Source organism: Falco peregrinus, chromosome 12, assembly GCF_023634155.1.
Source record: "Falco peregrinus isolate bFalPer1 chromosome 12, bFalPer1.pri, whole genome shotgun sequence".
Taxonomy (NCBI): Eukaryota; Metazoa; Chordata; class Aves; order Falconiformes; family Falconidae; genus Falco; species Falco peregrinus.
This window is the reverse complement of record NC_073732.1, coordinates 1,099,533-1,125,634: the sequence shown is the minus strand read 5'-3', so window position 1 is coordinate 1,125,634 and position 26,102 is coordinate 1,099,533. Positions and strand designations below refer to the sequence as shown.

General features: G+C 53.0%; 3 protein-coding genes across 6 annotated transcripts; 1 reads left to right on the top strand and 2 right to left on the bottom strand.

The window, feature by feature from the left end:
- Positions 1-3,328: 3,328 nt before the first annotated feature.
- Positions 3,329-8,818, bottom strand: PIGX (phosphatidylinositol glycan anchor biosynthesis class X). Its single transcript, XM_055816893.1, has 6 exons — positions 8,615-8,818; positions 8,116-8,179; positions 7,506-7,647; positions 6,412-6,625; positions 5,027-5,127; positions 3,329-3,925 (listed from the first exon to the last, which is right to left on the bottom strand). Exons 1-6 carry the CDS (start codon positions 8,682-8,684, stop codon positions 3,773-3,775), a joined length of 744 nt encoding a protein of 247 aa, XP_055672868.1. The 5' UTR covers positions 8,685-8,818; the 3' UTR covers positions 3,329-3,772.
- Positions 8,083-15,410, top strand: CEP19 (centrosomal protein 19). Of its 3 annotated transcripts, none has more exons than XM_013302511.3 (3): positions 8,083-8,222; positions 11,135-11,333; positions 11,621-15,410. In XM_013302511.3, the coding sequence occupies exons 2-3, from the start codon at positions 11,204-11,206 to the stop codon at positions 11,980-11,982; spliced, it is 492 nt and encodes a 163-aa protein (XP_013157965.2). In that variant the 5' UTR covers positions 8,083-8,222; positions 11,135-11,203; the 3' UTR covers positions 11,983-15,410. The 3 variants fall into 3 exon arrangements, with proteins under 3 accessions (XP_013157965.2, XP_055672869.1, XP_005241625.2); XM_055816894.1 differs by lacking the exon at positions 8,083-8,222 and adding an exon at positions 8,865-8,951; XM_005241568.4 differs by lacking the exon at positions 8,083-8,222 and adding an exon at positions 9,214-9,382.
- A 144-nt stretch (positions 15,411-15,554) lies between these two features.
- NRROS (negative regulator of reactive oxygen species) lies at positions 15,555-20,991 on the bottom strand. Of its 2 annotated transcripts, XM_027792703.2 has the most exons (4): positions 20,018-20,991; positions 19,184-19,293; positions 18,466-18,589; positions 15,555-18,214 (listed from the first exon to the last, which is right to left on the bottom strand). In XM_027792703.2, the coding sequence occupies exons 3-4, from the start codon at positions 18,571-18,573 to the stop codon at positions 16,244-16,246; spliced, it is 2,079 nt and encodes a 692-aa protein (XP_027648504.1). In that variant the 5' UTR covers positions 18,574-18,589; positions 19,184-19,293; positions 20,018-20,991; the 3' UTR covers positions 15,555-16,243. The 2 variants fall into 2 exon arrangements, with proteins under 2 accessions (XP_027648504.1, XP_005241626.1); XM_005241569.3 differs by lacking the exon at positions 19,184-19,293 and having other exon boundaries at positions 20,018-20,188.
- Positions 20,992-26,102: the final 5,111 nt, after the last annotated feature.

The window sequence follows — 26,102 nt, the reverse complement described above, 5'->3', positions numbered from 1 at the left end:
CCAGGGCAACAGAGGGGGCCGCGGCTGAACTGGCTCTTCTTCCCGCCTCGCTTCCATCTTCTGGCGTTTCAATCTGAGATTATTTCCTCAGCGCTTCGTTTCATGAGGAAAACCGGTTTCGCACGGCACAGGGGCTTCAGGCGGTGCCAGGGGTCTCCCGAGGCCCCCCCCAGCTCCCCGAGGTGGTGGCGCGGGGGCAGCCTACCCGCTCTGCAGCCGGGTGGGGAAGGGTGAGCACACCAGGGTGATGGCCTTCGTGTTCCTCCTCGGTGCTGTGCTCACTCTTCCTCTTGCCCTGAAGGTACTGGAAGGGGCTCATTTTTTGTATCAAAACAGCTGATGACAAATTAACCCTTCTCCCACCAACTTCCAGGTCCAAAAGTCCACAGGGCTCAGGACTCGGCCCTGCCGGTGCAACCAGCATGCGTTGGACACGCAGCAGCTTCCCACGTTGCCTCCTACCCTCGGTGACCTAAGCCACTGCTCTGATGCCCCCAGGTCCCAAGAGATGCAGTAGTAACACAGCTGAGAAAGCAGCGTATGTGCCCTCGAGACTTCTTTGCCAAAATTCCTGTGACATGTTTAATCTTCCAGATGACTTCCCCAAGCACCCACCTGTCCTGCAGCCTTGGACCCTACCTCTCAGTCCAGGCCTGAAGCAACACCTGATTTTTTCTTTCAGAAGGATGTGCACCAGGCAGCTCCTCTTCATGAAGGCCTTGGGGGAAAGCAGCAGGCTTCCACAAAGGCTTCAGACCTCTGTGCAGGTCCTGGCACGAGGAGTACAAATCAAACCTTCCAGCTTCTGTTGCTTTCAGCCAGCATTTGCTGGCTGTCTCGTCTCTTACTCTCCACGGAATTACTGCAGAGCCAATGGCCACAGAAAACTTGCCCCCATGGACCTGCCTTGTTTCAGCCCCTTTCTGCCAGGACCAGTACCTCAAAGTGACCCTGCTGTGGCTACTGGAAACTGCTCTGGTCCGCTTCCTACTGCAGCCAAGGCCATAGCCTTTGCTTCTCTTTGCATATTGCTTTGTTACTTTCCTACTCTGACTCAACTCTATTAAATCCTTCTAGGATCAAGCTTTTGCTAATACATCTCTGCATGTACCTCTCAAGAAACACTGCAGATTTCTATACTTCACGATTCCCTCAGCTATACCTTCCTTCCCTGTAAGGTAACCTTGACTCTCCTCGCTGCTTCAGCCTTGTACCCCTAAACCCACTTGGCTCCTGCTCCAAGCTGTTTTCAGAATCCTTATCCCCCGTCCCATTCTTCTGTCTCCCTCCCCAGGCAAACTAGGGTGCGGGTTTTTTGTTTTGTTTTGGGTTTGTTCACCCATTCATTCACGACTCAGAAAGTCTCAACTCCTAACATGGCCTTTAACACGCCTGCAGCTTCCCCTTTTCTCGTAATGCTCTGATTCAGTCCTTGCACACATTAACGATGGACATATTTGTGTCCAACCCTTACATCTATGTCTTCTTGCTAAGAACTCACAGCCACCTCATTTCTGTCTCCAAAGCTGCCAGAATTTTTCCACAGGGAAATGACTGCCTTACAGCTCATCTTTTGAACCTGCCAGGGCAGCTGCATCCCCCTGTGTCTGGCACACCATCGGGGCATGCCTGCTAAATGCAGTGCTTGATTAACAGCAGTAGTTTCTGGTATGGGAGAGAAAGTTCACTGGCAAATCACTTCATACTTAACACTACAATAATTATTAGACTTATTTACAGATTTTAAAGAAAAACATGTCTACTATATTTATAATACAAGTGCTATGGATTTAAAAACAGCGAATATTCACTATTTGCCATTTAAAAAGGTCCGTTGAGAAGTACTGCAATTTCTCTCATATTTTACATTAATTAGTATTACTCAAGTTCAGCTGAAAAGCTTATTAGTGGGATCTTGATGAATTTAGATTCACTTAGTGAGCCATGCGCCAGCCAAACTGACTAGTGCGCATTTAAACTGAAGTCACTGTTCAGTACTGACAGTGCCAAGCCCCCTATAATTCAAGCCCCTCCTGCCTCCATTTCTCCTACAGCATCTTACTGCTAACGTGGCTTTCCCTTCTCACATCTCCACTTGGACAGATTTCCAAATCATCCACTTACATATTTTTGCCACTTGCAATATTTCTTCTCGTTTGTCCAAAGGACATTGCCATCTCCTTTCACTAGGCTATGCTATCAAGCAGCTTGTCTTCAGTAAGGAACTCAATCTGTGATTTCCAAATGGTATTATCTTAAATGATGTTAAAAAAACAAAAGTGAGCTTTCAGGTGATAAAGACCTGCCAGAGCCAAGAGACAATCTGGAACGTTGCCATTGCAGGGATCAGATTGCAACATAGAATTACTTACCTGTGTAAGAGAGACCAAGCACTAGAACAAACAACTCCAGGAATTAAAAATCCCACTCGGAGACAAGCATTACAATACTAGTCCACGGCCCTGCTGCGCCGATGTGGTTAAACAGGCCGCCAAATCGCCCTGCAATTGTTCTCTGTAATTTCTCCCTTCCCCCAAGCAGATGCAGCGTATGACTCCTCTGAGGTAGCGGATGAAGTACTGGCGCAGCCATCATCATTCAGCACAGTGCAGGGAAAACAAGAGCCTAGTGTCAGAGCACTTGCCAACCTGTCGTGGGCGAAGTCACAAGACGAGCTCTCTATTGAATTCCAGCAGAAGCAGAAGAAAGATGCCCAAGGGATCCTGAAGCTACAGCTGGACAGTGATGAAAGGTCGATTCTGCGGATGAGAAGTCTTGGCTGCACGCAGAGCCCTCAAAAGGAGGGCAGAATATGAACACCAGAATTCTGATTCATCCCTCTCACACACGCACTCCCCAAAATCACCTGCTTTTACTAACTTACTCTCAGCTTATAGGAAATAAAATCTATTTTCTCCAGCAATGGTCTCCAGGAGTTGCCATAAACTCACAATGCCACCTACTGACAACTAGCAAGAGCAACCGATCTCGCCTGTCAATCCAGAGCAACTCAGGTTTTCCATTAAGTAATTTCCTCTCCATTTCCTTGTATTTATCAACTGCTCTGATGGCTGAATGCCAAGACTTCTAAATATTTGCTTCTAGTTGCTCTTTTCACAGCTTTCATCTTCCAAGGGTTACTCTTTCTGCTTCTAACAGAACAAAGTTTCCTTCAGATTTTCTAAACTCTTTTCAACTAATTTGACCAAGAGCAGCTAATCCCTCCCAGTTACTTAGAACGCGAGAGATTACTTAAGCCTTCTCCTGCCCCAGGTAAGCACAGAATGTTTCTTCACAAATTCATACATAACCCATCCAAACAACAAACTTAAAATTCAGAAACTTTAATGACTAGATGTTTTCCATACCCTTAATAACCAATCCCCGAGTCCATTATTTTAAATTCAAGAAATACAAACACCTGTACAAGAGGCAGCACAGTAGTTAAAGCAGGCTCTGGAGCAGGGGGAGGCAATCTGAGGCAAACACTCCACTCCTGACTGTTGCCACACTGCCCATGGCAGTCCTTGCAGCTTTCTGAAGCGCTGTTCCTACCCCCCGTCCGCTTTGTCTATTGTCACTGCACCAAAACAGTCCCCTTGATCTAATTCTTACAAACACCTTTCATGCACCAGGAGACTATAACCCATTATGGCACCCTTGCATGTTACTAAGATATAAATAACAGTATAATAGGATTCATTTAGGATGCTGATGTAATATTCAGTTATTTTTGCTGGATGGAGGTCAGTCATTCTCTATTTCTTTATCCTCAGGAGGTCACCGGGGAGAAGTATCCATATTTGCATACAGCTGTGAGAATCAGACTGGAACAGAGCACTGTGGCAAGAAGAGTCGCGACGCACACTAAGGAGCTATGCTGCCTGAGCCCCACTGGAACCTGCAGAATCGATTCCTCAGATGCCTACAAAGAAAAATAAATGGATTACAGGCATTTAGCAAGCTATTTCTTCTTGACTGCAACTTAGAGGATTAGGTACCATACTACTACTTAATTAGCCCTTTACTAGGGCTTCTTCTGGGATTTGAAATCAAAACCAAGGCGTGACATCACCCTTCCATTCACAGCAACTGGAGCACCAGCCACTCATGCAGTGCAAAGCTCAATAAATTTATCTCCTACCCTTTTTAAATGGTAGCCATTTATATCCTCTGTATCTTTGCTCTTAAAATAGGCTTCCCATTGAGGATATGCATGTAATACAGCATGGAAGAAAGAAGCTGTCAGAATGAGCATTCCACAGATCACCAAGAAGCCAGTTTTCTCCAAGGAGAACTACTATTTGGTTCATCTGTTAGTCAGGAAGCTCCAAAAGGTTTTTGGACAAGACCTGCAGGTATCCCAGGCATCTGCAGGTATCTTAAATGTAGGAAGGCAAGTGTGTTACTAAAACAACAGATTTGTTATGAGACGAATTAAGCTTATTTCTGAATCTCTGTGCTGCTGCACCCCATTCAAGTATCAAAGGCAGTTGCTGACCACACTAAAGATCCAACTTTCCTTGGTTTTGCACACAGAATAAAGAAACTTCACCTTTTCCAAAATACTTAGCCAATCAGATAACAGCCAAACAAATAGAAGTGGCCTTTTTTTTTTTTTAAGATGTTATTCCTTCAGTCTTTACAGTTTTACCACTCCCTTAGATCATAAAGTAGTTTTCCAGCTTGCTACTCCTCTGAAGCACCTCTGTTGTAGACTTTTCCCAATTTGATCAGTGCCAATTATATCCTAGAATTCCAAGTAAACTGTTAAGGAAAAAAAAAGGTGTGGAGAGCAGCCATCACAAAGGGCTAGAAGAGCACACAGAGTGACTACAAGCATGTCAGAAGGGCAGGATGACCCGCATTAAAAGCTGGTCAGAAAGGAAGAGGGGAGTCTCTCTAATGGGGAATCACACACCTAGTCTTTTACTGATTAGTTCCTGTACTATGCAAATTGCTAATGAAAAAAAGGCAGCGATTGTTCAAAGAGAACCTAGGATTCCCACCAGAAATAAGAACTCACAGGTTTGTGCATTACGCTGTACCACTGACAGGGCCCGACACCTCTGCCTGAACAGGGAGCTTCCACTTCAGCCGGCTTCCAACACTCTGCTGACAGGGAATCTACGGAAGACGTTAATGCATCAGCAGGACCCAGATGGGATGAAGCCATATGGCCTGCAAGAGTCTGCCAAATGAGGCATCCTTCCTCCACAACAGCTTGACAGAATCCACTCCCTGAAAGCCAACAGGTGAAGCAGCACCGACAGAAACATGTCAGCTAACCTGCACGGTCAAAGTGGTGCTGGGCAGTGCTCTTCACGAACTTTGCAACTCTTCCCTTCCTGATACAGTCGGTACCCAAGAAAGAATCTCACCTGTGTGGTATCCTGACACTTCTGTCCTAAACAGGGCAAAGAATTCATCACTGGCCTGTAGACTCCTCACCTTTAGCCATGCAGTTATTATTTCTCTTCCCCCAAAACAAAGAAGTCATTCTTCCATTTCTGCTTGTTGGCCTCCTCTTGGCCCATGCAAGAACTCCCCTCCAATGGACTAAATGCTTTCATACTAATAATAAAAATGTCTTCCTGCTCATAAGTAGTAAACATGCCAGGAAAACTGAAAGATTTCACACCCCTTTTTTAATTGACCAGGCAGTCTTCCCTGCCCCCAAGTTTACCCCAGAAAATCATCTCTCAATTAATGTGCAAGCAAAGATAAAGGAGCTGAGAATCATTGGCACATTTGACTTGGCAGCTAGCAAGAATGGTTTTGTGAAAGGAAACACAGTTTGTAGCAAAGTTGTAGGATTTCATTGTTCGTGTAATTTGAAATACTGTCAGTGGACCTGGTTTCACAGGAGTCTGAGACTCCAACCATTCTAACCTTCAGGCACACAGTTTTCTACATTCTCCCCTTAAAAAAAGAAATGCAGAAAGAAAGTGTTAGAAACCATCAGAATACTTTGATTACTGTAAATACATGACTGTGAATATTGAATACGTCCTGCATAGCTTCAGCTGCCAAGAGAAACACTGCAAAAACGCAGCCTGAGCAAACAAAAAAAAAACCAAACCAGGGCCTGCCAGGACTGTGACAAACAGACCAACTGCCAGTGCTTTCAGGTGAAAGAGCCCAAACAGCCTGCCACAGTACAACGGTACAATGGCAGCAGTGCAACACCAAGAGATCTGTTGACAAATAATCTGCCTTTGGTCAGGCAGCAGCAGCAGCATTCAAAGAGGAAGACAACGTGGTCTTTATCAGGGCCACTATCTTCCCCTCATGTTCACATGTCTACTGAGAGCTCCATCTCCGGAAGACAAATAAAGAACTAGATTCCAAGCTCTGGATTGCCTGCGGTTATTCCTTTCTCCCCAAAAGAGCACGTAACAAGAATCTCACTGTCACAGCAGCAGACCAACACTTCTGGGCTCTTCAGAACAACCAGCACTTCACTGGTCTCTTCTGCTGGCCGGTGGTACCGCCCGTGCACAGGCAAGGCAGCTCTGAAACAGTGAGAACACCGAGGGTCGGGTTCCATGTACAAGAGAAGAAGAAAATCTGTGGCTAAGTACTCTGGAGCCTCCACATCAATGACATCAGGAATTAACACCGCCTGTAAGCAGAGAAAAAGGGAGGGATGTGGGAGAAAAAAAGTATGAACATTTTGTGCATGGTTCTGGGATTTAAGAGGCCACTGCTGCGGTAACCTACTGCAGCATCATAAGGGAAAATAATATTCCTCTTTCTGTTTTCTAATTTTGTGGGCTGGAGGCTCAAGTTGGAAATTTTGTCCTTAAGTTTTACCAAAATAACTTTTCAAGTCCCTCTCCAATGCCAATGAGTGATTTCTACATGTGAGAAGTTTACAGTACAACCATACCTGCAGCCAAACCTAAGAGGCAGTGGCTTAGTGATGCGTATAAGCAAAGCCACACGAGCACCCGCAAGCATCTCAACCGCAGAAGTCGCCTAGCGTCTTTGCATCCGTATGTTTTAACTGCATTAAGTACCTAAGGAGATTACCTTAAAGCCACATTCTCTTCTCTCCACCAAAAATGCAAAGCAAAGACTGGAATGCAGCATGGAAAGCTGTGGTGAAAATAAAGCTGCAAAGCCACTCAGTCCAAATGCATAGCACGCTACTTAGAACTCAGCAGCACCTCTTCTGTGGAGGTTAACCTTCCATCTTCCCAGCCTTTCACCATCGCTGCTCATCCAGGGCTAAGCAGAGCAGCAGCAGCTCCCCAGTACACATGCCTACGTATAGAACTAGCACCAGCACATGCCACAAAATGCCCTGACTCGGCGATGCTGATCAAGTGGAGAGATAAGATGAAATGTCAAGAAGAAAATACAGTGTGGCATCTCCTTCCGGGAAAAGAAATTAATCACCTTTGTTCAACGACCAAGATAATGAACACAGATTGCAACTCGCTGAGCACATTCCTCCTTATCTGAGTAACTGCCAGATGTCTTAGCGTCCGGGTTGTTACCTTTGTTAGGTTGTGCTGCTGCAGTGATGCCAGCTCATAGGGATCCACGTAGATTCCTGCTGGAAGACGAGTTCTAGCTGCCACTGTGCATCTTCCTGCATCCTCCCCCACCACACCAAGTTCTACCTTCACCAGCAGGTCCCTACAAACAAGTAACAAAAGGAAAACGTTCATACCTGCACTTCAAAAGATTGGAACAAAACCCCAAGAGACATATGCTGAAGTGCACAGAGATGAGATGCAGCTCTCGCCTACTACGTGTGACAAATTTGGAACACAGTTCCCTGTTGGGCCATGCTGTCCTTCTCCGGTTAGGATGATGTAGCTCACGCTGACTCCACATCCACAACCAAAATGAAGTCTCACGTCTTTGGTAACTTCTCAGAACTACCAACGGCCTCCACACAGATCTTATAAAGGGGCCTCCTGTCCTTCTGCTGCTATAGCTTGCAGAATTAATGCCTTCATCATGCTAACACATTCCTAGTGCCTGGCCATGCCTAGGGATCACAGCTCCCTGCGGATCACAGCTCAGCGAGCTGATACAACTGTGCACAAATGCAAAGAGAACCTCCTTCACAGGTAAAGCCCCGCCGGGGTGCCAGCTCACCTGTGAAACCCCTCGTTCAGGAGCTCCTGCGTGACGCCGGCACCCTGACAGGCCGCCTGCGCATCTGCGGTGACACAGAACACACGGCGGCGGTTACAGAGCAGCAGGTGAGGACCCCACGTGCGGGCACCCCCGAGCAACACCAGAGAACCGCACACACAGTCCGCACACCGCGCACGGCAGGCGGCAGGGAAACGGCGCCGCGACCCGCAGCAAGGCGGGTCCTCGGGCCCTGCCCCGGACCCTCGGCGCCCGGCCCTGCACACCTACGGCGGGGCCTTCCCGGGGCGAAGGCCCGCACCGCCGGGCCGAGCCGGTCGCCGTCGGTGCGGCCGCCCCGGGGCCGGTGCTCGGCGGAGCGGGCAGGGCCGGGCAACGGCACCGGCTGCACGAAGGCGCCCGCCCCGCGCTGCCCGCCGCACCCTGGGCACGGGCCCCCGCCACCCCCGCCGGGCCACCGGGGAGCAGCTCCCCCGCGGCCGGGCCCGGCGGCACTTACGGAGGACGCAGAGCAGCGCGGCCAGCCCGGCGCGGAGCAGCGCTCGGCCCCGCCGCGGGCCGCCCGCCATGCCGGGCCCGCTCCGCACGGGCTGGCGCTGGGCCGCCCGACCCCGCGGGGCACGTCCGACCCCCGCCCCGCCGGGCCCCGCCGCCCCGGCCCCGCCGCCGCTGTCCCGCCCGGTGCCGCCCGGTGCGCGGCGGCAGGGCCCGGGCAGCCGCGTCCCGCAGGCGCCAGAGCGGGCAGCCCGCGGGGGCCTTCGGCGCCAGAGCCCGCCGCGCGGCCGTCGCCGTGGCAACGCCCCGAGGGAGAGCGCCGCCGCCGCCGCTGAGGGGAGGTGAGGGCGCGGGGCGGGCGGGCTCAGCTCCCTTCCCTCCTCGCCGCCAGCGCTTGGGCCTCGGCCGCGTACGGCCCCGGGGCTGGCTCGTCCGGCGGACACAAGCGCTAGGAAAGCGGGTTTAACGGCGCCGGGTGGCGGGGCACAGCCCCACCTGCGCGCTCGGGGCCGCCGGCCGCAGCCGCCGTTACCGGGGACACAGGCCCTGCCCCTCCTGTGCGCGGCCCCAGCGGCGTCCTCCCGCGTTTGTCTCGCCTACCCGAGGGTTTCTTCGCTGCTCCGGAGCGGGTCTCGCTCTGATCGTCAGTGACCCTTCAAGAAGCCATTTCGGTGCCGTTTGAAGCATCGTTTCTCGTTTTAAAATAGTGAAAGTGGCTCTTGAGAGACTTCTGCTTTTCTGCCCAACTCCTAGAGCTGTTTAAAAGCCAAAGGTTGTGGTTAATTTTCAGTATTGAGAACATCACTGTAAATCTGAACTCTTTCCTACGTGAGAATCTTTCTAACAAAGAAGGAGGGCCTTGCAATCCAACTTAAAAGTAGCTTTTGAAGGTTAATGCAATTTTTCAATGCGCTAAGGCAGGAAAAGAGAAGTTGCTGCTGCCAGGCAGGCTGACATCTTCCTCTCCTGCTGCAGGACAGAATTCTGCAGGGAAGAGTAAAAAGGATAATTATGGATTAACTTCCTAAGCTCATTCATGTAGTAGCTGATGACGTGCTGATACTTGGGAGTTCAGTAGTCCTTACTTTAAGATGAAATTCTAGTTTATACGGTCTGTTCTTGCTGTCTGTATAGATAAAGCCATATGTTTAGCGGGTCAGTCAGTGTTTCCTCCTCACTCATCCCCATTCTCCACCTTTTCTGTAAGGCAAAAGTTCTCGGTTCCTCAGCACACACATGTGGCAGCTCAGCATTTTCAAATCTTAAGACACCCTTGACCCTCATGAATGTTTTATAGCTGAAGCTCTACCAGTGGTAATGTGTTGTGTAAAGAGTATTTCCATTTGTTACTTGTAAATTCTCAGATTTTCAGTTTCGTGGATGGTGTGTTTTAGTTTGATAAGGAGTAAATGGTTGAACATCATCTCCTCTCTTTAAAATTAATATTTTCTTCATTGCATAATAAGGAGTTTAATTATTTTTGATCTTCATTTCTGAATCTCATCTCTCTCCTTGGCCCATATGACGTAGGTTACAGATATGGTGCTGTATTGACATCACTCTGAAACTGTAAAGAAGCTTTATAAAAACTGAATAGGTACCCTTCCTTTTAAGTTTATTTTCTTTTAAAAAGGGGAATTCAGTGTTACATGCATCAACATTATGTATGCAAGGTTCTCCCTTACCATATTGAATAAGGGTACGCTATCCCCAGGTTTGTGACAGCAACAGAGACAGATAAAGGACACTTTGTATCCTTTCAAAGCAAATATATATAATAGACAGGTATGTATAATAGAATTTTGTCCTTGTTGCATCTCTTGCAACATTCAGGTTTAATTTTGTGGAAACTCTTTCAGTGGGGTTCAAAGACATTTCAAATTTTCATTTTATCTGCATTTTTCTGAAGATTTTTTTTCCCCAGATATGCTCAAATAATCTTACAGCAAAAACACATCATCATATCTTTACTGAAAAATCAGATTCTCCCTGAAGCCACACCTGGAGCTTTCGTATGAGCTATCAGGTGATATAAAGTTAAAAGCCTGGGTTAGAGTAGAAAAGGGTTTGGTAGGTAAGCAATTCCTGGCTTTTCAGAGCAATGGATATAATACGCAGTAAAAGTTGCTTGTGAAGAAACTGTAATACATTGATTTACTATTTTATGACATTTTTCACTTAAAAAAAGGAATAAATGTAACAAAAAGTCTTTTAGGTATCATTTAGTAGTAGCATTATTAGTGTCATTAGTGTCATTACTGAGCTGGTGGACAAAAAATATGTGTGTGGTATGTACTCCCGGATGAGTAGTGACAAAGATGTAAAGCAGCAGCTGGGCGTCACTGTGCCCCGGCAGCCAGCTCACAGAGCGTGCGGGGACACGTTCAGCTTCCACTGAAACCAAGGAGACTTGCAGCCTGGCTGCGTGTTTTTGCTGAACTTGTATCACTCTAATTCTGATAAACAGAACAGCACTGAGAGACACTCACACTTTCTTTCCCTTTTTTCTTTTCCTGTTTTTCAGTGAGCTTTGACATTGCTGAGGACCTCTCTGATAAAGCTGACCGCACTTCAGCCAGCAGCGAGAACTGTAATGACTTACACTGCAAAGAAGTGCGGCATCTGCTTTCAGCCCCTGTCCATTATCCTGATCTACAAAGAAGACGGCAAGGATAAGACTCGCCAGCGTATCATGCCCGTCAGGAATTTCTCCAAGTTCTCAGGTGTGGTGCATTTACTTGCAGTGCTCCCCAAGACCCCTCCAGACACAGTGAGAGGAACAGCTGGTTGGTAACAGCATTTTTAGCTGCTTACCAGCACACCGGGATTGCAGAGAGGGGTGGTTTGGGGTAACACTGTCTCCCCTGAGGAGCCCAAGGCTACATCTTAACCCAAGGAGTGGCTCTGCTAAGTCTGGAGGTCTTGCTTTTGAGGGTTTGGGAGAAGGGGATGTGTTTCTGGGAAGAGATTTGCTTGCAGCTGTAAGTCTTCACAGTGGCTTTCTCTTTAGACTGCAGCATGGCTGCTGAGCAGCTGAAGAATAACCCTCGGCACAAGGCTTACCTGGAAGGAGTCTCGCTGCGTCAGCTACAGAAGCTGTACAGATTGTTGAAAGGCCATTTGGGAGGAGAGAGCCTGGCTGAGAGCTTGGAAAAGCTGCAGCAGGAAACGACCATTGACCCAGAAGAGGATATGAACAAACTAGATGACAAGGAACTAGCCAAAAGGAAGACCATCATGGACGAGCTCTTTGAAAAGAACAGAAAGAAGAAGGATGATCCGGATTTCATCTACGACATTGAGGTTGAGTTTCCACAGGATGGACAGCTGGAGTCCTGTGGCTGGGACGTGGAGTCAGGTGAAGAAATCTGATTCTGGACAGATGTCTTGGGTGGGCAGTTCAGAGACCAATCTCACAGTCCTCCCAGCGTACATGTTGTTCCACGCCGTTTCCAGCTGCTGCAATTGATGCGCATTACGTTGGCTGCGGGGAACCCAAGGCCTAAGGTGCTGCAGCGCTTCCAGGTTTAAGTGAACTTTGTTTAAGAAGCCAAACTTGATGAAATGGAAACTGAACTTATTGAGTGTTTTTAGTCTTTTCCTATGGATGAGTGCCTAAAATAATTCTGAATTATTTAATCTTTCTTTTGTTTACATTTCAGTCAGCTTTGGCTGAAAACCTCACCAGCCTGCCTTGCTGTGATTTCTATTCAGCTTTCTCAGAAAATGAAGTGTTAAATATTTATGTCTCGAAAGCAGTGTTAAAGCTTTATTGTCTAAGTACGGTATTTATTATTGCTTGCTGGAATGTTAAATATATCTTAATCTTTCTGGATAAATCAACATTGCATTTAGAATATTACTCTGACATTTCCTGAGTGATGTGTAAATCTCCAGCTTCAGCTTTACAAATATAAATCCTTATATTTAAAAAATGGAATGTCTACCAAAACAAAATTAGTCTTGAAAGTACTTTTGAAAATACGGTGATTTCAGACTGCTGAAGTGATGTGTTTTGCTTCCTTCTTACTAGACGATGCTTTCTCAGTTAGTGCTCAGCTCAGGAAAAATGTGCTTAAACTAGCCAAAAAAAAGCAGATGGGGGGCAGGTCACAAAGGCTGGGGGTTGTTTTAGAGCAGAACAAAACCTTTATGCCTGCTGCCTCATCAGGGCTTAGTTCCTGGCTCGCTTGAAATCATTCTAAGGGACAACCTGATGTGACAAGCAAAGCTACAGCAAAAAGGTCCTCCAGGTAATGGAGGTTTGATGGTTAGTGGGAGATTCATCTCTGCAAATAAAGATTTTACTTATCCCACTGAAGTTTTTAATCCCACTGTCTACCGCTTCGTACTAGCCGAATCCTGCCCTCTTGTAAGAGCTGGAGGACTAAGTCCAGGATTCTTTAGAAAATCATGCAACTCCAAAAGCTTCCCAGGTTTTGGGTTTCTGAACCTGGGTGGCTGTGAGTGGGATGGGCCTTCATCCCCAGCTGAGTGGCCTCAACAAACCGATGGCTGAGGTGACTTAAGAGGAGTTGAAAATTGCTTCTGAGACTAGTTTAGTTCCTGGCTTCCTTTGCGAAACCACAAATTAATTAAAACACGTCAATTTTATCAATAAGGCATCATGCCATAGCAGAGAAGCTGGGGGCTGGACGAGCTCTCCTACACACTGAAATTATAGAGTCAGGTCTGTGAAAAATCTGAAAGGGATGTCAATTAAACTGCTGTACTCTGTCATCACTGGAGATGAGTGACCTTACGTTTGTCCAAGGGAGTCCTCAGAAAATAAGTGGAAGCTGATGCCTTGCTTGCCAAAAATTAAAAAAATACAAAGCCTGACTCAGCTTTCCCAGGAACGGAAAGGGTGTGTAGGGCTCCAGCACGTGCCTTGCTCTGCTTCCAGTCAAAAATTGCAACATAACAGCACGTAACGACCTCCCACTTGGGTGGGAGGGGACCCACAGGGACCTCTCCTCCCCATCCAGCCCGCACCCAGCTTCGTCCTGGCGGGGCCTGCACCCCCCTCCCCCGGCACGGCTGTCCCCACCGCGTGAGGTCTAATGAGGGCCAGGCTGAGGGAGGTGATTGCCTCCCTGGATCGTGAGGTTCCTGCTGGCCCGTTCCTCGAGCCCACCCCGGTCCTTTAGGACAGCAGCCATACCCAGTGCCAACTGGTCGTCCCAATTTGACTTGTCTGTGAACTTGACACAAAGGCACTCCACGGCCGCCTCCAGATCATGGACAAAGACATCCAGCAGGACAGATCCCAGAGCAGACCCCTCGTGTCTTCTCATCAGCCTCCTGGTAGAGCGTCCTGCTAACTGCTACCCTCTGTGCTTGATCATCCAACTGATTTTTACCTACCTGGGGGCCCACCCATCCAGGCTGCGACATCCTCACTTGGCTGCCAGACCGTCGTCGGACGCAGTATTGAAAGCCCGGCTGAAGTTGTGGTAAATGGACCCACTGCTCTCCCCTTGCCTACAAACCCATCCATGTCATCCTGAGAGGCAGGCGGGTTGGCCAAGCGTGACTCACCCTTGGTCAATCCACGCTGACTGCCCCCAGCCACCATCTTCTAGAAACCTGCTCCAAGAAAGCATACTCCATGGCTTTCCCAACATGAGGGTGACCGTCCTGTTGCTCCCCAGGATGTCCTTCTGCCCGTTACTGAGGATGGGTGCAACGTTTGCCTTACTCCAGTCACCGAGACCCTCCCCCGATCTCCATGACCTTGCGAAGATGATGAAGAGCAGCTTGGTAGGGACTTCAGCCACCCTGAGAGCGGAAGCTTGCCTTGTTGCCCTGACATCCCTTGCATGTCCCAGCTCCAGGTGAGCCTCAGCTTTCTGGGCACCATCCCCCCATGCCAAGATACTAACACCTCCCATGATGGAGGAGCACTGAGCATCCCCCACATCGGCTCAACACGAGCAATAGCACCCACTTTTTATCCACACCCCCGGGCAGCGCCAGTCCCCCAGGTTCCCACCTACATGGCACACCCACGGCTGCACCCCACATCCCCCCACCAAAAGGAGAAGAAGCAGCAGCGGCCGGGGCGGTGGAGGAAGCGCACACATCCACCCTCTGAGGCTGGACCCAGCACCCAAAGCAGGGGGAAACAGCCCCGAGGAGGGGGTGCTTACAGGGGCACCCTGCACACCCTGCCAGCAGGGAGGCATTGAAACGCGGCTGCGGGACCTGGTGCCGGCGCAGACCCGATGGGAGGTATCGCAGGGAGGTGTTTACAGGTCACTTGTCCCTCGGGTGCGCAGCTTATGGGCAAAAGAACCGCTGAAATAGGCTGAGGGATTCCCCAGCTGGGGCCCGGTTTGGGTTTGGCTATTTTGGTCTAAAATAGGGCCAAAGAGCAGCCCCTTTTCTGGGACAGATTTGACAGCAGGTTTCCAGAGCCAGAACTTGGCCCCAGCGGTGCCGCCAGCTGGTCCAGCATGGTCTGAGCTATGCTGTTTCTTTTCCTTTCTGCTCAAGCCCCCGGCGCACCCCACATCACCGCACCGCGCTCCTCCGAGCCCAAGCAAGGACAAGCCGTCGGTGTGCCCACACAGGCACTGCCGCGCGCTTCCCCGCACCCTGTGCTCCCGTTAAACTCAGACACCGATTTCACTGGAAAAATCCTGACAGTGCCACAGGAATAAAGCTGCTCTGGTTCTCAGCAGGGCTTTTGAGTTGGCACAACCCACCACCACTTCTCATTTCCACCCACGGAAACCCTCCCAGGACCAGCGCGGCACTTCCCCAGGTAGCGCAGTGCTGGCGCGGCAGAGCCAGGACGTGCTGCCAGCGGGGCTGGCCCGAGGAGCCATGGCCACCAGGGCACGGCTTGCACAACAGTGAGAAGGCTTGCTCGTATTTTATCTCGTTTACATCTGTTTAATCCAGCAGTTGCTGGAGAAAAGGAAATCAGTGATAAAATATCACCAGCGATATAATTTATTCTCCTCTGCCTTTCAATCATTTCACATCATTGCAGCTCGGGCTGTTTTTAATGGTCTTTTCTAATCAGATTGTGACTTAACCAAGCAACAACGTGCCCTTCAGCCCCGCTGGCCGCGCCTGCCTTAGACAGGCACATGGGTGCTCCCGGGGCTGCCGTGCTGGCAAGAGCAGGGTGGGAGGCTGCAGCCGCGGAGCCCCTTCCCGGCAGCGCCCGCGCAATGCTTGCTCCAGCACGGGGCAACCCGCGGAGGCTGGCTGCAGCCCCAGACAATGCTGTGCGGTGGAGACTTGGCTACGGGGCTGAATAAATAAAAGGAACAGCCTGAAGCAGGGGGAAAAATGTGGTGGGGGAAACTGTCTGTGCCCCTTTGGCTGAGAGGTGTTTGGTATTGTGTCTGCTCGGCTCTCACCAGCTTCAGCTGAAGGTTTCTGCTGAAGAAGTGTCCTCTGAGCATGCTCACCACAGCCCCAGGCTCCATCACCGGACACGGTCCTGCACTCTTTGGGTACCCTTAGGGCATCTGTAGCAGGAACAGCAGCTCTGCCAGCACCCCCTCGTCCTCCATCCATTGAGTCTCCATCTCACCCACCTTGGAGGGGTTGTACCCTGCAATCCTGACAACCCGCTCGCGTTCACCATTCACGAGCCCTTCTTCCTCCTCAGCCATCAGTAAGGGCTGGACACCCCACACCGGCTTTTCACCATTTTCAGCAGCTTTTGCTTAAGTGTGAGGAAGATGAGAGCGAAGGCCACCAGGAGCGTCAGGCAGGTGGGCAGAGCCAGCACCAGGTAGAGGAGCGCCAGGTCAGCCGTCTGCCAGCGGCAGCTCCACCGGACAGGCTCGGGCAGTGCCCTGGGGCTCAGCGTGCGGGAGGCATAGCTGCAGGTCACCTCCTGGCCGTCCGGGACATGCAACCCCTTGACGTGCTGCAGAGAGTCCCACCAGCCCAGCGTGCAGCAGTTGTAGGGGTTTCGGCTGAGGTAGACCTCCCGCAGGCTCTTCCCCAGCGGCGTCTGCACAACGTCCGTCGGCAGGGCCGGGAGGCAGTTGTCCCGCAGGTCCAGGCTGCGCAGTTTCAGGATGCCCAGCGAGGTGGGGAAGACAGTCAAGGAATTCCCTGAGAGGTCCAGGTGCACGAGGCTGTTAAAGGCAGAGAAGTCCACCGCAGTGGAGGAGAGGGTGGTGTTCCTCAGAGACAGCACCTGCAGTGTCAGAGTGAGGTCCTGCAGCCACCCCAGGTCCCCGGAGAGTGCCTGGTGGTTGTCAGAGAGGTCCAAATGCATCAGCGACGTCCCCTGGAAAGGGTGGCCGCCCAGTCCCCGCAGACCACAGCTGGCCAAAGAGAGATGAGTCAAGGTCTCAACACCCCTGATGTCCACGCAGGGGGGGCTCTCCACTTCGCCTGCAACAGCTGGCTGGGGACAGAGGTCAACTCGGTTGCGGCTGAGGTCCACGGTAGTGATCTTCCTGGTGTAGGTGAAAACCCCAGGAGGAAGCGCCTTCAGCCTGTTGGTGCTGAGGTTGAAGAGCTGCAGGTTGGGCAGGATGTTGCCCCCATTGCCTACCTCCACCCCCAGCTCCTCCAGCCGGTTCTGGCTGAGGTCCAGCTCCGTCAACGTGGCTAAGGGGTCCCCCTCTGACAGGTGAAATGACTCCAGGCAGTTCTGGTTGAGCTTCAAGTGGGTAAGGGAGGGCATCTGGGCCAGGAAACCCTCTGGCAGGTACCAGACCTGGTTCTGGCTCATATCCAGGAGGCGCAGGGAGGAGAGATTGCTGTGGCAGATCTCATCCCAGAGACTGACCGTTGTGACGTTGGTGGAGTTGCCATCAATGAGCAGGAACTGCACCGTAACGTTCTCCAGGGATGTGCCATTGGGAAGGCGCTGGTAGAAGCTCATCTCGTTGTTCTTCAGCAGCAAGGAGCGCAGCTTGCTCTGCCGGGGCAACACAGGGAAGAAGAGGAGGTGGTTGTGGGACAGGTCCAGCACCTCCAGCTCGAAGAAGTCATCACTTTCCAGGGCCAGAAACCACTCGATGACATTGTTGCTGACATTGAGCACCCTGAGCTGGGTCAGGCCGAACTCCACCACGCACGGGAGGTAGTTGTAAGCTACATTGAGCCTCTGCAGCCTCTGCAGCCCTTCAAAAGCTTGGTCAATCTCAAAGATGTAGTTCTTCTCCAAGTTCAGCTCCAACAGCTGTGTCAGGTTCATGAAGATGGATGAGTCCAGCCTCATGATGATGTTCCTGGCCACAGACAAGGACTCCAAGGAAGACAGGTTCCAGACCAAAACCGATACCATGTCCTCAGTGAGGCGGTTTCCAGCTAGGTCCAGTGTCCTCAAGGCTGGCAGAGCAGAAAGAGCAGCTGCTGTCAGCGAGTAGTTGGTGAAGAGGAGGTTGTCTGCCAAGGAGAGCACGCAGAGGCCTTGGCTGCTGAGGAAGGCACCGGGCTCAACGAGCTCCAGCCGGTTCCTGGTCAAGCTGAGATGCCACAGCTGGGGGTACGAGAGCAGAGAGGCATTGCCCAGAACCTGGATAGTGTTGTCATCAAGCAACAGCTCCTCGGTGTCACCCTGAAGATTTCCTGGGATGGAGCTCAGCCACCTCCCAGTGCAGTCCATGGTGCTCCACACCTAAAGGGAGACGTGGATATGTAACACCGCTCTGAGAGGTAGGAGCTGGGGCAAGATGAGGAGGGAGAAGTCTGGGGAGCAGAGTAAGGATGGAGGAGGTGGCTTTACAGTTAGAGCGTTGGCACCCCAGTCCACTCCTTAGCTAAGCTGGTAGCTGGGGGGGGGAAGCTTTGGGGATGCTGACACGGCCGGGCTCTGCTGGGCTGGACCAAGCAGTCAAGATGAGCCAGGGTTTGCAAGAGAGGACTTACGAGCTCGCAGCCACCCGGAGATGGTGCCCAGGCTGTGACCGCCTCGCTTCCCCATCCCGCTGCCAGGAGGACCAGGAGCAGGGAGACACCGGGGAGCAGGGCCTCCATCTCAGCGGTGGCACTCCTGTGGAGACAGAGACAGAGGTGAGAAGGTCAAAAGCTACAGATCACTCATCCCAAAAGGGCCAGGCTTTCCCAGGGAGCCCATCACGGCAACGGTGACCCTTCTGTGTGGCCAGCCTCCTGCCCACAGCTGCTGCCTGCAGGCAGCGTCCAGCTCCTGTTGTTCCCCCCAGAGGCACTGGGCTCCCAACATACCACAGCGGTGGCCACCAGGCCCCACAAGACCTGGCCCACTGCAAGCTGCCCATGGAGAAACAGCGTAGAGCCCTGGCACCGAGCCCACCCACCCCAGCAGGAGCCCTTGTGGGGTCCACCAAGACGAACCTGGAGGGGTGGAGAAGGGACGAGGAGGTGACAGCCCGGTCCCCACGTGTGGGAAAGGCACCATCACTGCTGCACAGCTGCTCGCAAACGCCCCTGAACTGCAACTCTTGCGCAGAGGCTTCCCCCCCACCAGGGCTCACATCCCTCCTCTCCACACCACTCCTCCCCCAGGGACACTGACCAGCCACCACCGAGTCCCCTCCAGCACCCGTCCCTGGCAGAGGTCCTGGGGGACCGGGGGCTCCCCAGCGTGAGATGCCCCATTACTAACTTGGTGGAACTGGAGCTGACGGCATTTGCATCTGGGGAAAAGCTGAACCTCAGGCAAATGAGCAGGTCCCAGTGAGGTCTCAGCAAGCGGCGTTTTCATAACTGCCAGTGCTTGAAGAAGAAAGCTGGGGGTTATTTTTGGCAACCCAGGTAGCCAGAGCCTCGCAGCAGAGGGAGCAGGGGCCAACCTCCTGGCTTGTCTCCTTCCTTGGGAGAGCCAAAAGCGATAAGCCGGTGTCTTATAAAAAAAAGCATTTATTAATCTGTGGGGATAAGGCCGCCCTTCCCTGGGCTGGAGCTGACACATGGCAGTTTATGTCCTCCCAGGCTTCTTTCTCCAGCAGCACCCTGCACGCACGGCGGCAGGAGAAGGACCCTGCTGCGTCCTCACCGCACCCAAAATCCAGCGGCCTCAGCTTGCCTTCAGCCCCTGAGCCCCTCCGATGAAGCTCACGCTTTCCTTCACTCAGCTCAGCCTTCCTTTGCTGCCCAGTGTTGGCCGCCTCCACCAGCAGAAGCACCTCCATCCTTCCACCCTGCTCCCTGCAGCTGCAGGGCTGGCGGCAGCGTGGGCAGGAGCGCGGGCAGCAGCACGGGCAGCAGCACCCTGCCCGCAGCCCCTCAGAGGACTCCACATGCAGAGATCTGGGGGTGCCCAGGGTGCTCCCCACGGCGCACGCCAGCCCCGGCACGGGCCCACACAGCCGCAGCTCCTGCGAGCGTGGGCATTAGCAACTCAGGGGCCACCACAGATCTTCAAGCTGGCAAACAGGGCTCCCCAAAAACCCCCGGCGGGGTTTTCCCGTGGCAAAGGTATTGGGGGGCAGTTACTCACCGCGTGGGGCGGTGCGCAGGGTTTGCTGCAACTCATCCTGCGGCCGGCAGCCCCTCCGGCTGCGCTCGGGGGACCTCGGGGGACCCTCGGGGCCACGGGTAGGTGCGAGCCGCCTGGTTTCTCTCCCCCCCCTCCGGGCGTACAGCACCGATATAGCCTCTGCGGAAGGAGCTAACGGAAACGGCAGTCACATGGAGGCAGAGAGCGCAGCCAGGCACTTCGCTTACTGATCTCAGCACTTGCACCCAGGGTCATGCACTCACCAGCAGCTCCCCAGCAAGGAGGAACCGTGGGGGCTGGCCAGGCGAGGCGGGGGGTGCCGGGGCAAGCAGCCCGCGCCAAGGGTCACGCCGCTCCTGGCCTTCCCACTGCTCCCGGGGACAAGCCAGTGCTGGGGACAACCCTGGCACCATGACTGCTCGGCACAGCTCGGGCAGCAAAGCCCCCACAGGGTTTCAGGCAGCACGGCTAGCGACCTGGGGCGGCTCTCGCTTGCGCAGCCACGCCACCGACCCCGCCAGGGCCACAGAAAGGCCACCGGCCGGCTGGCGCTGCCCTCATGGCACCTGTCCCCACCGCGTCCCTCAAGTCCCCCGCCGGCCTCCAGCGCGCGGCACGGGGGCTTTGACAGGAGCCAGGGGACGAGCTTCCCGCAGAGGAAGGAGAAGGTGCCGTTATTTCCCGTTGTATCCTGGACCTTGGCTCATGTCCCCAGAGTCCCTGCTTCGGGACACCGGCACCCAGCCCCTTGTTGCCTAGGACAGACTCAGGGCGCTCGGATCCCACCGCCCACAGACCTTTGGGTCTCCTGCTGCTGCTTGGGATTTCGGCAAACCCAGCACCTGGGGTGCAAGTCAGGCCCATCTGGATACAGGGACCTGCCCGATGCCAATCCCTCCACAAAAGTCAGCACAAATGGCTTCTCCCACAACTGCTAAGGAAGAGACGGACAAAAATCCACATTTCCGAGGCAATAAGGACAGGGAGGCCCCCTTCCCCTTCACCACCATCTACCCCTCCTCTCCACCTCCCTTCCACCCCCTGTGTGTCCCGTAACCCCCCAGGGTCCCCATGCACCCCCAAATCCTCAACAAATCCAGCTGCTGAGGGGCAAAAATGTTTGCCTGGATTTACCTAGCTGGGAAAGGGTTCAAAAAACACAGAGAAAAGATTGAGCCCCACCACAGGAACCTGTCCGGTGGGATCAGCAGGTACCACCCTGCGATGTCCGTGCTCCACATCCCAGGCACCGGCACCAATGGGACCTTCTGCAGCAATCAAGAGATGAACCGTGTTACTGTGGCACCCCAAGCACCCCACCAAGGGCCACCACGGCCTGGGTCACCCCCACCCGCCCGACCAAGCGGCCCCCAGACCCCTGCCAGCCCGTACAAATGGCTGGGGAGATGGTTTTTCTGACTTCACCCTAAATTTCATTTCTTCTCTGGAAAGAAGCTGAACTCTCCCATATCACTCACAAAAAAGCCCTGTGGTTTCATTTCCTCCATTTTCAAGGAAGTTTTAAGTACAAAAATCAAGAAGGAAAAGAAAGAAACACTCCTCATCCAAGTGAACCAGAGCAGATGGCAGAAGCTCCGCACCAGGGCAAAATTCCCATGGCATTGCTCAAGGTCACATGAAGGGCTGAGACTGGCCAAGGATTACAAACCCGCTCCTCATCCCCAAAACCCTGCCGTGAGCCCAACCCGAACAAAACCCACTCATCTGATGCTTGGAGCCAGCGGAGATTTGCCCTGGGCTGGGAAGTCCTGAAGCCATAGAACTCTGGTGTCCTCACCTGGGGCAATATCTGCTCTGGATGGTCTGGAGGCCTCAGGAGACCTTCTGATGTGATGCCTCCACGTGGTGCCACCAAACAGAGTGGCCCCCCGTGGGTCGAACTGGTTCCCTCCCTGCAGCCCAGGAGCAGCTGGCAGAGAAAACAGCACATGTCACCCCCAGCCCGCTACTCTGGGTGACCAAAGCCTGGCCAGCGCGACCCCCTCTCCCCAGCAGCCAAGGCGCTCGCTGGTGGGGCACCGTGGGGCAGGGGGGCCCCCGTGCCACCTGGCGTGTTTGGCCCACGCTGTCCTCCCCGGAAAGCAGCCGACGTCAGGGCTGCTCCCGCGCCGGGCAGCTGGCAGCACCCTGCATTTCACACTTGCCCCACATCCTGCAGCCAGAGGCGTTTGAAAACATCCCAAAGCTGCTGCTTGCTCCCCTCCTCTTCCTCTCAAGCAGCATCACGCCCCCACCCAGCCCTCCCAGTAAGGACTGGATGTGTGCTTGAGGGCTTTTTATTTATGCTTTAAGAACAGTAGGGTAAAGGGATAGGGACTGAGCTGCCGGGAGCTGCTGGCCTGACCAGCTCCTCACCAAGCTCCACCCCAGCTCGGCAACACACCTGGATTAAACTGGAGACGCAGCCGCGAGGAGCTGTGTCCACCACGCAGCTGCAGCTCCTGCAGCTGTAGGACAGGACTGGGAATCCCCACAGGGTTTCACACCCAGTGAGCTTCCTCCATCCCTCCCTCCTCCTGTTCCCTCCAAACCACTTTTTCCCCCTGAACAGCTCTCAAAGTCTCAAGCACAAACCAAAAGAAAAGCTGCAACAAGAGAGCAGCCTCCCGGCCGGCCCGGCCTGCGGCACCGGCACCGGAGCCCGTGGCACGGGAGACACTGTGACCCCACGGCTGCGCCTCGGCGTGCCCCGTTTTCCTGCAGGAAACGCGGTTCCTTCCAGGGTGGAAGCACCAAGAGAAAGGTCACTCACGGTTCACACACCAGCCGGACCACAGCCTCGGATGGGTCAGGGCAAAGCAAGAGAGAAATGTTTTCCCACGAGCTTCCTCCACTCCCACTGCGATGGAGAACTGGAGGGAATTAAACAAGTTGTACCGCCAGGGGTGAGTGCGCAAAGCACCCCCAGACTGACTCCGGGCTCTGCTCTGTATCCAGCATTTTGCCGGACAAGGAGAGAACGCAGAGAGCACCCCTGCAAAGGGAAAGAGACTGGGAGAAGAACCAGCTGCACTGGGAAACAAGCCTGGGAGCCTTAGGTAAATACCTACAGAAACATCATGATCTCCAGGCTCCTGGGAAACCGCGAACAGCATCACAGACAGTGTCAGGGGGGCTCCAGCAACTGACTCCCTCGCAGCTGCACGTCGCCTGTTGGAGTTCACCGAAAGGGAGGAGCAGCCGTAGGGCGAAGGCAGCATCCCCCCTGCGCCGCTCACCCCCCGGCACCGTCAGTGATGACTCTGAAAATTGAAGAAAATCCAAATTTTATCTTTAAAACCCACATCAAATTTTCATTTGCTGCTTGGCTGAAGTGCGCACAGGCAGCGCAAACATATCAAGACACAAGCAAAGAAGTTTAATCAGCTGCTCTGGTTAAAACTGGGGAAGCTGAAGCTCTACCGCATCTCAGAAGGCGCCGTTAGTGGTGATTGCCTCTAATACAACATGAAGTGAGAACATAAAGAAGAAAACAGATCATTTGCTACACGGCCGGAAGGAAAAAGATAAAACAGACAGCTAGATAGCTTCACTTTAAGCTACAGCTCTGAAAGTTCACCTGGCTGAATTTCTCAACCGGAATCCACCCAGTTTATCCCCAGGGAACAGCTAGGGACACGTCCCATCCCATGGCGCAGATGCATCGATGTACATGACAAGGGGCATCCCCACAGCCCCAGCACTGCAGCTGACCTGGAGCTCTGCAAGAAGCACGGCTTCCCTTCGGTGTATTTCTTACAGGGGAAACCAAGAGACAAAAATCAGCGATTTATAATCGGCTTCGAAAAATCTTCTTTCCCCGCCAGCTGTTGCCAAACCACCTGCCTGCTCATACACCCAGCCGTGCTTGGTCTCCCGCCAAGGAAACGCATGTGCTAGCGCTGACACCAGTCACTAAAGTAAAGCTTCAGGCTCCGGTTCCACAGCGGCTCGAGTGCCTGGGAGCCCCCCGCAGCCACAGCACCCTCCCCCGGGGCCCAGCCTCCCCCGACTCCCTCTCCCCCTCCAGCAGCAGCCCCCGCTCCTGGCTCGCTCTTGCTCTGTGACTCCCATTCACCCACCGCTCGGCCCACCTTTGCTCCCCCATTTTCAGCCCTCATCTCCTGGCTCCTGCCAGGTTTTCGGATGGAAAGAGTGGGTTCAAAGACGCCGTCTTTGAATTAATTCTAGGTTGTTCTGAGCGGAGCGCAGAGCTTGCTCGCTCGCCTTTGCAGCGAGGCGCCGGCTGCTGGCACCAGTGGACATCAGGGCTGTGCGAGCCCAGAGAGGAGAAGGAAACCAACCCACCATGGGTGCGACGAGCCCACCGGGAACCAGGTGAGCTTCCAGCACGAACAACTGGGAAAATTACACCTTTGGGCTTGGAGGACATTTGGTTGAGGACATAGACACCAGCCAGGAGCCCCACAACAGCAGTCTCACAGGAGATTCCCCCTTTGATCCTTTGGTCACCAAAAGGTGCGAGTATCCTCTGTGGGGCTCAGAAGAAAGGCAGAAATAGGTCTTAGTAGAAAGCAAAACCACGTTTCTGAGGGCGCTGGGCCACGTGGGAAGCAGGGAACTGGTCAGCAGCTCGGCCACAGCTGCTCCCTGGACCCCTGCGCCGGGGGGGCGAGGATGCGTCCCAGTGCCCCCCCCGCGGGCAGGTCCAGCACCAGCAGCTTCATCCCTGCGGTCACCATCACGGCTCTTCCCTTTCCCACATCTGACAGCGTGAGAGATGTAAATGAGGAGGAGCCAGGCCACAGAAGGGGGAGCCACAGAAGTGATCTCGTTTCCCCCTTTGCTCGCCGCACAGGCAGCCAAGCCCACCCCGCGGGCTCTCCCAGGCTGGGGCTTTGAGGTCTGCACAAGGGATGCTCCACCACACCGATGCGAACCTCCTCCCTGCAGAGCCGCAGAGCGGCCAGATCACAGGGTCCTCTGAGCAGAGCATGCAGCAGGACGCAGCAGGTGTCCAAGCAGCGGAGCCCTGTATTTCTGCAGCAACTGGAAGCCAAATGCATCCACTCCCTTAGGAGCCATGAGACAGACACTACTGAAGTCCAGACGCTCTAGAGAACTGCTTACGATGCACCTGCAGGAGAAACAAGCGGCTGACACCAGAGAAGACAAATGATCTTTCCTCCTAGATCTCCTCACAAGCTGGAAAGCCCCACGACCAGGTTGCTTACATCTGCAGTTTGGTCTGTGCTTATGCTAGACCTGGAAGTGTTGCCCAAGTCTTTCCCACAGGGCTGCCAGATATGGATAAATTGACCTTTTCTTTTGTACTGTACAATAAAATAAGCCATTAAAACCAGGAAACCTCCCCCGCTTGTCTACTCCAGTACATTCACCGAAGTTTTGAGCATAAAACCACTGGGACTGGAAGCTGTAAGTCAGGAGAAGGCACGGACAAGGCACGGCCAGGGCACCATTCAGCAACGTCAACTGCGGCAAGAAAAACTACTCCCATTTGTAGTCACACGTACTCCTTTCCTGCCGCCTTCTGGTTAAGAGAAGTGAGTAATTCTGTCATTAATGCAGAGGGAAGTGAAACGATCTCAGCTCCTCACAGGGTGAAGCGTATCCCACCCAGCTTTCCCCTCCGGCCAGGACAGCCGATGTCCCTGCTACGCCATGTTATCTCCCCAGCAACCCTCCTGCAGGCGGACGGCAGCCCAGGCTCATGCTCCGAGATCTTCCTTCCCCAGGTCTTCAGCCGCAGGGCTCAGCATCCCTCCCTTCTAGCATGAGACCTGTAGGACAAGTGACAAAGAAAAGCCAGTCTGCAGGGTCTGGGGATCGGCGCACACTCTTGCATTTAGGGCATATTCCTTCGTCTCACATAAGAAAACAGAAAAAGCTGGCAGGATGGAAGTTTCTGTGGTTTTTTAAAACAAATTCTAACCCGGATGTGACATCACTGTTGTATCTGAGACCTCATTCCTGTAGCTCTGTCTGGGAGAGACTGGGAGCTGGCTTTCACCTTCCAGTTTGAGACCTGAATTAACACAGGAGAGTGAGAGAGGGGGAAAGTTCAAAAAGATGCATCAAACAGTAACACAGATCTTCCCCTCCT

Bases quoted from the DNA above. Each gene is read 5' to 3' on its own strand.
- NRROS (XM_027792703.2), bottom strand. From the start codon at position 18,573: ATGGAGGCCCTGCTCCCCGGTGTCTCCCTGCTCCTGGTCCTCCTGGCA. The intron at 18,215-18,465 runs GTAAGTCCTCTC...GTCTCCCTTTAG, and splicing joins CTCCGGGTGGCTGCGAGCTC to GTGTGGAGCACCATGGACTG.
- CEP19 (XM_013302511.3), top strand. From the start codon at position 11,204: ATGACTTACACTGCAAAGAAGTGCGGCATCTGCTTTCAGCCCCTGTCC. The intron at 11,334-11,620 runs GTGTGGTGCATT...CTTTCTCTTTAG, and splicing joins GAATTTCTCCAAGTTCTCAG to ACTGCAGCATGGCTGCTGAG.
- PIGX (XM_055816893.1), bottom strand. From the start codon at position 8,684: ATGGCGGGCGGCCCGCGGCGGGGCCGAGCGCTGCTCCGCGCCGGGCTG. The intron at 8,180-8,614 runs GTAAGTGCCGCC...GTGTCACCGCAG, and splicing joins CGCGCTGCTCTGCGTCCTCC to ATGCGCAGGCGGCCTGTCAG. The intron at 5,128-6,411 runs GTGAGATTCTTG...CGTCTTCCGTAG, and splicing joins GTTGGTCTGCTGCTGTGACA to ATTCCCTGTCAGCAGAGTGT.